Raw genomic sequence first — 10,055 nt, 5'->3', positions numbered from 1 at the left:
GAATACAACAAAACAGAGAAGGTTTATTGAAACAATCAAGAGTGTTGTACAGTAGGTCGACGTACGTCGACATGGAAAATATGGGCACCGTTCGGTCTTCCTATTTCCTGTACCGAGTCTACTCCACGAGACCACCTTATCCATTCGGGTTTTAATTGTAGACTGTCGATTTTCGGATGTGCAGCCATAAGCTGGACATCCGAAAAGTGATGATTGTGCGATTTTTCGATTTCCACATATTGGTTGCCAGGCCGCCTTTAGTTCTGACTTAGCGCATTGCTACACGCGTGAACTACTTGGCCTGGCGTTTCTCAATGGGGTCAGGAGACTCCTAGCACAACGGTGCTATAAAGTGTATGAAAAAGGTGACTAGTAGACTGAAGCAAGATATTCCGTGTGTATTAACAGCCATATAAACTCATCGAGACGTCGGAAATAGTGAGTTGCTTGTGACATCTAAAGAGTAACTCTTGAAGCGACTAACAATAACAAGTGCCGGGACGGCTAGGAACTGGTGACATCTATTAGGATTTATTGACACTCGACAACCGAATGATAACATGGTGTCCAGGTGCAATTTGTGTACGCACATGATTCCCGAAACTGACCTGGTTAAAACAGGTGCAGAGTGCAAACACGTATTTCATCCACGATCTGTAAAACAAGCAATGTCTCTTCAGACGTCAAGAGGAGCAAATAAAGCAATAAAAAAGCATTGTCCGGCCTGCAGCCGGCCTGTCATAGAGCAACAGTCAGTCTTACCTATTGGAGTGCAGACGCTGTTGCAATCGGTGGAAAGAAAGCTAGGGGGTATAGATCAGATGAATGCATCAATAATAGATCTCTCGCGTCGGGTTGATGCACTAACAGTAAGTAATGAAGATCTTAAGAAGGAAACTAAGGAGTTACGCAATGTAGTAGTCTCTATGAAAGCAGCCTGCGAAGATCTAGATAGGAAGACGACTGACAGATTCGATGCGTATGAAAAAAGGCTGAAACAGCTGGAAGCATCTACCTCAGGAGATAGTACGGGGGCATGTTACGCGGCCCAAGAACGGAGGCTGCTGAGACTGGAATCGAGATCAATGGCAACGGACTCAGTTGTTACTGGAGTGCCGGAAGAAGAAGACGAGTCACTAAAGGAAGTGGGGGTCAACATAGCACAGGTATTAGGGGTACGGTTAGAGAAGACTGAGGTACTGCAGGCTGTGCGGATGGGTAAGCAACGAACTAAGAGGGTTCGACCTATTTTATATCAACTGGCCATCCCCGCTAAGTGTGAAGAGATTATTGAGGGAAAAAAGAAAAAACGTGATCTGAGAGGGGCGGACTTTTCATCGAAATGGAATAATGAATTGAAAATCTATATAAACCGTCGCGTTCCGGCAGCGTTAAATAGACTTAGGCAAGAGGAGCTAATGAAGTATAAACATATCCCAGCACGCTCGGTGTGGATTGCAGATGGCGCGGTCTTCATACGAAAAGAAAAAGACTCCATGCCAATTCATATTGGATCTCTCGCGGAACTAGACTCTTTAATAGATTGACCAACACCCCCTATAGCCTCCAAGAAAATCACGAGGGAGAATATTCACACATTAAGAGCTTGTCACTTAAACGCGCAATGGCTACCCGCCCATATAGACGAATTTCGGTCCTTCTTTCTGAACAATCAATCTGATCTGATCGCTATAAGTGAAACCTGGCTGAATGAGAATATTACTGATGTCCAAATAACGCTTCCATTTTACACTGTCTTACGGAATGACCGAACTCATCGTCATGGAGGAGGTGTGGCGCTATATGTACGAGATGGACTAAAATCACGGTTACTAGCTGTATCACCAAGTGCCCAAGGAGATGTCCGACCGGAATATCTATTTGTAGAAGTTTGGGCCAAATCCCAGCCGAAAATACTGATCTCCGTAGCCTACCGACCCTTCAAGGCTGGTTTCCTGGATGACTTCGAATAAGAACTACAAACGCTAACGCCATCTTACAAAACTGTCTTAGTATTCGGGGATTTTAATGCCAACCTGCTTAGTAATAGTTTTGACTCAATGCATGTTAAAATTATATTATATAGCCATTATAACTCCCCGAAAAATACTTAGTATATGTAAATAGTAATCATACTTAGTCTCTCTGGAAAACGTAGCCTAAAATTGAAGTAATTTATAATATTAAGTTTGCCTAAATGTAAAATTGTTGTGGTTATGAGGGGACTCTGTCCTAGAGCCAAATAAATCACTAAATCTCTCTGTCTCTCTCTCTGTCTCTCTCTCTCTCTCTCTCTCTGTCTATCTCTCTGTCTCTTTCTCTGTCTCTCTCTCTCCTGTCTGTCTCTCTCTGTCTCTCTCTCTGTGTCAGCTGTCATGGCGACTAGGAGTTGTGTGCTATTTTTGTGGTCTACTAATATATGTTAAATACGGGTATCACTTTTAATAAAAATTATTGTGAAGTGACTGGTGTGTTGCATACAGAGTGTACAACGAATATATAGTGAAATATTCGTTGCTTGACCTGTTCGCTTCTCGTAACTTATATCTGAAATATTCCTATGCGACCATAGTGACTGTTACTTGGATTCAATTACTTCAACACTAGAATTGAACACTAACTGAGAATTTGAAAGTCTGAAACTTGATGCATCATGATATGCAGTTCTTGTGTGTGAAGTTTAGTGGGTTGCACTTTTATGCAGACTGAATCCTTGTCCCAGTGTATTTCTTGCTTCGTAACCGTTTAACGCCCTGAAAGATAATTTGGTTTATTGTTAATGACTAATGATAGTAATTAGTGACATTGACAGCTTCTTGAAATGTAAATATTGTCTACTCACTTGCTATTGCTCTACCGGCTAATGTGCGCTGCCTTACCGAGTGTCAGTTACGTTGTGTACTAATAAATCGTACAGTCATATCCTTGTTACCGACTGTCCTCACGTATGACTAGGGTAAATTGTTTCGGCTGCAAGCAGTACATGAAAAGTGAGAATGGTCTAAAATGCTTGGGATTTGGCTGGGATGCTTATGGTCACCAAAGGTGTATATTACGCAGTGGGTCGTCCGTGGCTCGCTTCCTCTGTGTCGACTGCAGATTAAAATATCCAGACGGACGGTCTGCTTTGGCTCTCCAACCTTCATTAAACGACGTTCAACAAATTGGATCTTGTAGTGTGTCCTCTGGCGTTGACCAGCATACTAGTATGGAACAGGCTCGCATCTCGTCGTCTCCTGACCTTTCGTCTATCGTAGATGCTTTACGTGGTGTCAGTGAGCAGTTGAAGGACCTTCCAACTATAAAGGAAAAAGTTACAGCACTTGACGGGCTTTATGGTATGGTTATCAGCTACGTCCTTAAATATTTCTAACGCTGTGAACAAGCTCACCAATAAACTGACTACCTTGAACGCTAGATGTCAAACACTTGAGGATCACAATGCTATACTGACGCGAAGGATTGACGAATTAGAGAGCAAAGGAGTTGGAACTTCGTCTTCGCTGACATGTTACGATTGTACATCTTTGGCGAGGCGCGTTGAGTACCTGTCTCAGCAGCTGCATAATACTGAACTTATCATCTCAGGGCTACCGGTCTGTCAGGAGGTACCTATCCTGGAACTTGTTCAGAAAGTGGCTGGTGCTATTGGTCTTGCTATTGCACCAAGTGAGATCATGGATGCCTTTCGACTACCTGCCAAAACGGGTGCTGCTCCTGCGCTCATAGTGCGCTTTGCCTCTACCATTAGGCGGGATGCATGGATAGAGAAGAAGAAGAGGAAGCCGATACTTCTGGTTTCTGACATAATTTCTACACTAGCTACATCCAAAGTCTATATCAACGAAAGACTGTCTGCTGAGAGGCTCAAACTTCTGGCTTTGGTTCGGGCTAGAGTCAAACCACATCCGGAGCTCAAGGCGTGGACTCATCATGGTGCCATCTTCGTGAAGAAAATCGGCTCGTCATCTTCCATCCGCATCGACCATGAAGATGACCTGGTGAAGATCTCATCATGACGGAGACCGGCACAAAATGTCCTTCCAAGCAAATTGGAGTGTAAAGACTTAAAAGTTTGTCATGTTAATGCACAATCGCTTATCTCCCATATTAATGAATTTCGTGACTACCTCTCTGTCAACCACTATCATGTTATCGCTGTGTCTGAATCTTGGCTTAAACCTCACATGCCGGATCATGTAGCCGAAATCCAAGGATACAATCTTTTTAGGTGTGACAGAATAGGTAGAGGAGGTGGCGGCGTGGCTATCTATGTTATCGCGTCATTGGCTGCTTCAATCGTTGCGTTCTCTGAAGGAGAGTATTGTTCTCGGCCAGAGTTTCTGTTTCTAGAAATTAAGTTTCCCGGTACTACAGGAATGCTATTGGGAGCTGTCTATCGACCTCCGAAAGTGGGTTTTCTTAGTGATCTTGAACAAATCTATGCTCGTCTTTCTCATGTTTATTCAAATTTACCCCAAATTTCAGCTCTTAATCTTAAATATTTTTGGAGTTATTTAAAAAAAAAATTATTTTTAGTTTTTTTTTTTAATAGTAATACTGAAAATTAACAAATGATGATTTTTTCTCAAATACTAAGAAGTAAAAGACATAAAAATAAATTTTTTCTATGATTCTCAAATATAAACCCACTTTTCTATAAAACAAATAAAACTAAAATAAATTTTTTTATTGGGCTCCTTCAGCTATGCAATCACCAAATTTTAACAAAAAACGTCTTTTCTACTCCTTTATACCCAGAATTTTTTTCAATTTTTTCGATAAATCGAGCGAAATACAATTTTCATAGTTTGCGTTATCCTTTCCGAGATAAGTCACGCTTACGCTCCTTCTTAATACTTTTTCTGTACTGAATATCTAAATTGATTTGAAATTTATTATTTAACTATTTGAAATGATAGATTGATTAGAGAAAAGCGCTAATCATCTATCGGATTTTATTTATATTATTTTCAGCGGATTGTTTTTCGAGAGAGGCTTTTCATCTATCGGCTGTTGATTACACTATCGGACTGTCCTTGTTGTTTATTTCTAACTAGTGCGTTCTCAATACAGCAGTACTAAGAGATTGGCCAATTTGTACTGTTAAAAGACTCATTGATCGCTGTAAACACGAAATATTATATAAGAGATTTTCATTCGCATTGAAGGTGTAAATCTATTTATGATGAAGTATGTTATATAGTACACATCAGTTAAATATGAAACTTATAAATAATATTAAAAAATAATTTGTTATAATTTGACAGATTTGTGTTGCCAGAAGTAACTGGAAAGATACGTAGTGCTGAGAGTGGTAATGATGCAGATAGTCAGGTACACGTTTTTCAAAATCTCCGCAAATATTTAACTTATAAGATCTTACATTCGTATTAAAATCAAATTCACAATATATGTTATTTAATTAGGTACACAGCATGTCATCTACAAGCGAGGAAGATTCTTGTGATGATGCTGAGAATGAGGATTCGAGGAAACTAAAGGAAAATCGTAATAATTCAAATGATAACCCCGATGAAAATATATTATTTTCTAGTGTCATTTCTTCACAGCGATCCAAAAAAGATCTCATCAAGTGAGTATTTGTAGAACTCGAATGGTGTGTTTAAGTAAATTGTGTAGGACTTGAATAGCAGATTTATACGATCGTTTTAGATATAGTCTCTTCTTTAAAGAACTTGAAAACTTGTACTCTCAACTGTCTCTTACTTGGACAATAACAGAGCAACCAAATGATCAAGACATAAAATATTCGAAAGACGAGAGAAAAATGCACGAAGCAAAATTCAAGCAGTTAAAAGTCATGTCGGAAGAAACGAAACTCATAGAAAACAATGTTAATATAAACAAAAATTACGAAACTGACTTAAAACGAGTTAGTGCAATCTCCACAAATGTTAGCAACGAGCACGCTTATTGTGCTCTTGCCAGCATGGTCAAAAGCGTCATTAATTTTGTTAAAGTAGCATACCCTGATTTAATCGGTGGGGATAGTCTAGGCAAACTTGAACCACTAAATGCCAAAGATAGAAAGGTGTGCAGATCTAAGTTATTAGCTTGTGCAGATAGAGCGTTACGATTTGATAATTTAATGCAAGAAACAGCCTACGATTTGGACGCGTTAACCATGAATAATGTGACTAATGGCAAGATGAAAACTAATGATCAATTGCTATGTAATTGGGATTTGAAGAGAATAGGCAAGCACACCAATGATTCAAAGCAGTTGCATTTCGAATCCAGATTTGAGAGTGGTAATCTGAGGAAAGCAATACAGGTATGCAATACTTACTCAATTTTGGGGATTTTACAGTTTTTTTATTTGCGAACAATACTTTTATTGTAGATAGCGCCAAGAGAATATGATTTAATATTGACACCGGATGTCAATAGCGGTTCCAGGCATCAATGGTTCTACTTTGAAGTGTCTAATATGGAAAAAAATGTCCCGTATACGTTCAACATCATTAATTGTGAGAAAACAAATTCTCAATTTAACTTCGGAATGAAGCCTCTCTTATTCAGCGTGACAGAGGCTCAGCTTGGCAATATTGGCTGGGTGAGAGCAGGCGTTGACATTTGCTACTACAGAAATTATTATCAACAACCGTCCAAGGAAAAGAATTATTTAACGACATCTTTTACTATAACATTTCCTCATTCCTATGACGTCTGTTACCTTGCATATCATTTTCCTTACACTTATACGCAATTGTTGATCAATATATGGAAGTGGTCGAAGAAACAGACATTGGAAGATATTTACTTTAAAGTAGACACCTTATGTAACACCTTGAATGGCAACGAAAATCCACTTGTAACTATCACTTCTCCTGAGTCAAAAGGAAATCTCATAAAAGTAAGCTTTTTACTGGTTGGCATTTTCGACAGCAGGATAACGAAAAATGTTTTTGTTCATTCAGTAAATCTTAATTGCAGAATCGAAAAATTATTTTTCTCACGTCCAGAGTTCATCCTGGCGAGAGTAACGCATCTTGGATGATGCATGGTACCTTAGAAACGTTATTGGGCAGTTCCACATATGCAAGGAGTCTCCGTGACGATTACGTTTTCAAAGTGATTCCAATGCTGAATATTGAAGGGGTTATCAATGGCTGGTGAGTATTATATTTTGTAAACCATATTTAAAATGCCTACTATGGTCTTTAAAAAGGAAATTTGAGTAGTGTTGAATATATTGTTACGATCGCTCCCTGAAACACGTGGAATATAGTTATGTTTTACGTTTAATATGAGAAAGGAACGATTGAGAGTTATGAAGATTCAGTGAATGTTGATTTAGAAAAGGTAGTTAGGATGGTCGGTTGGTCAGATTTGCCGGTATTAAACGGTACGTCCACGCGTTAGGTCGGCCCTGTTTTTGACTGATTATTTCTTGCTACCACATGCCACTTGTATAGTATTACTACAAGACGGGTGCGCTATCCGACTAAGCTGCTTGATTTAAATCTAATTTAAGACATTCGGTTTCTAATGATTGCCTAAAATCGTTAGTATGTCCACGTGATATGTTACTTGTTCCAGAAGATAAAGAATCGGAAGGAATAGGAAATAGGTTCCAGGGAATTTCCCGATCGGTATCAGGAGGTTTGTTCCCTGAGTCTGATATGGTATCCTGATTTATGGAACGAGAATGAAATTTAACTGAACGAACTGATTGTTTCTTTGCTAGGGTACTCTTGATCCGTTTTATGTAAGTTAAATATTCTGAATAAGAATGAATTTTTGTGTGTACCTGATTATGTGTAAATGTACTCATAGGCCTACGCCAATGATTCCCAAGGAATTCAACTGTTCCTTATTTTATGATTTCTGTGGAAGTAGGACCGGTTCAGTGAGATGGCTTGGATGGGCCCTTAGTTCAGATGAGATTATAGCAGGGTTTTGTAAATGATTGTAGTGATGATGTTTCACAAAACTCATAGAATAGAGTCGCCAGGTATGCTTCACTTGTTTAAACTGATTCGAATGATTATTCTTAGACTTGACTTTGATATTTAACTTCTGTATATAAGAACTCCGAAGAACTAAATTGAAGATGAAAAGACTACGAATCTTTAGAACTCTAGACTTCGACTTCGACTTCTCCTTATACTTTGAACTTGTCTTACAAGAACTCCATATACAGAACAACTTCTATCGTCTCTCCAACCCTATTTAACAACTTCGTTTCTTATCTCTTCCATTACTTCTTCTGAATTTGATTGGTCTTTGATTCCGTTTCTTATTGATTAGTTAACAAACCAGAACACTAACAATTATCTGTCTGTTGCTGCATACCTGAGTCTTCCAATTCTGTACCTGAAACCTCGCGAGTACTGCTGGTTTCGAGGAGTTTCAGGTCTATCTTTTATTTAAAGATATAATAAAGAATTAGTATGACAGATTCTTTATGAACATAATGCCTGATAGATAATAATAAGCGTAACATTTTCCGGTCGTATAAAAGATAACATAATTCATAATTGAGGATTCCAACAATATGTATAAGCGAAATATAAAACAAAGCAAAAATGTAAATTAATAAGTATAAATCATAGGAATTAATTATATTAGACGATTGGTCGACTTATATACTTGTTTAATAGCGTCGGTAAAGATAATGCATATGTAGTGTGTATAGTATATGTATGGGTTGGGGTATAGCAATATATGTGGGTTGGCCATGGGTATAAGTGGCTGTGTATATGTATAGGTGGGCGAATTTCGTATACAAGAAGGCTGAGACGTTCAGACGTAACAATATGTATTGTAACGCATTTCCTGGCCTACGTCCTATCTACGAATCCAACGTGGCGTTCCGCGGATCCCTTGGGCGCCAGGTGCATCCTTGCACCAGTCCGACTCGTCGGGCCTTTAATTTCTCATCCGCGGAACGTCAACTCCGGGAGTCTTCTCGACCGGATCTTTCCGGTAGCTCCTAATCCTACATGGTAGAGGGGAACGTGAGGGCGGCGAGTATCTACAGGAATCAGCCGGCTCCTTTGGCAATAACTAACACGGTGGGATTTAATTCCAACAATGGCCCTTTATTTTGCCTAGGTAAACGAGTACAGTCGGGTGATGTATACGAGCGCGGCTCGATACAATTCTAATACACAACGCGGTCGCAGAGGTCATCTCTGTTGACGGTGGACGGTTCGAATCTGCAACCGCCAGGACACGTGGCGAGGCTCGCAGCCCCCCACTCCTCGTGCCAAGATGCACCGGCGGATTCGCTTCATTCCCGGTTGCATGGCTTCGGGGCGGTTGCCTAAACTGCACTTACCGATTCTTCCGATGCACCGTACCTTTCTTCCTCGCCTCGCGGGTGGTGGTGGTTGGCAATTTTCCTCCTCGTCGGCCGTCTTCTCCCTCTGTCACTCTGAGTTCCGTAGGAGCGCCGACGTCGTCGATTGATCCAATTTTCCATATCCCGTCCGGGGAAAAGCCATGTTGCCCAACAGGTCCTGCAAATCTCACATACTCTCACCACACTCAAACCAGAAAAATCGCGATACCTTATCCGCCAATTTTCGATATTCCCGTTCCGCGGTTCACAACGAAGTGGCCTCCCTTCCGGCCCCCGGTTCGAGGATTCCCGAAGAATCCCGGGTTCACCCGAACTCGTGCGTTTATTCTCGCCTCGGTCCGCTCTTCGCGTTTCGGCTCTCACAGCCCGTCAGTCTTCGGGTGGCGCCGATCTTACCCGAGCCCGCCCGATTTTTGGACTCGGTGGTGCCGGTTTCTCTCCCCGGCTTCCCCTTGCCAGGAACCTCCGTCGTCGTAGGCATTCTCTTGGCGGCTTTCGTCGGCGCCATGGCTCTCCGTGCCCCTACGCTTTTATGTAACGTGGACGGCCGTCCCACGGACGCCACGTTACAGTATATGAACAAAATCTTCGCATTATTAAATATAATTGGTGGAATTGTTAATTATGTCAGAAATAATCAACTGCATCTTATGCCGAAGACGGAATATTCCGTGCAGAAAACGTCCTTGGGCGCATCCATGGCGCTATCCCCCCCCCCCCC

At 40.7% G+C, this 10,055-nt stretch overlaps 2 protein-coding genes across 4 annotated transcripts; both read left to right on the top strand.

Annotated features, from left to right (window-relative positions):
* The first annotated feature begins 221 nt into the window (after positions 1-221).
* Positions 222-2,837, top strand: LOC107273106. Its single transcript, XM_015750935.2, has one exon. It carries the CDS (start codon positions 561-563, stop codon positions 1,545-1,547), a length of 987 nt encoding a protein of 328 aa, XP_015606421.1. The 5' UTR covers positions 222-560; the 3' UTR covers positions 1,548-2,837.
* Positions 2,838-3,986: 1,149 nt separating this feature from the next.
* On the top strand, positions 3,987-7,139 carry LOC107273105 (cytosolic carboxypeptidase 1; the record flags this gene model as incomplete). 3 transcript variants are annotated; one of them, XM_015750933.2, is given in 6 exon segments in its annotated part: positions 3,987-4,059; positions 5,271-5,337; positions 5,430-5,596; positions 5,677-6,298; positions 6,368-6,880; positions 6,961-7,139. In XM_015750933.2, coding segments are annotated over 6 exon segments (1,592 nt in total), but the record flags the coding sequence as incomplete, so codon positions are not given.
* Between the last annotated feature and the right edge of the window lie 2,916 nt (positions 7,140-10,055).

The sequence above is a fragment of the Cephus cinctus genome, unplaced genomic scaffold, assembly GCF_000341935.2.
Source record: "Cephus cinctus unplaced genomic scaffold, Ccin1 Ccin1_scaffold1387, whole genome shotgun sequence".
Lineage (NCBI taxonomy): Eukaryota > Metazoa > Arthropoda > Insecta > Hymenoptera > Cephidae > Cephus > Cephus cinctus.
Note: the sequence above shows the minus strand (reverse complement) of the source record. Positions and strands in the feature narration are given on the sequence as shown.

Coding starts and splice junctions, on each gene's coding strand:
- LOC107273106 (XM_015750935.2), top strand. CDS start 561: ATGGTGTCCAGGTGCAATTTGTGTACGCACATGATTCCCGAAACTGAC.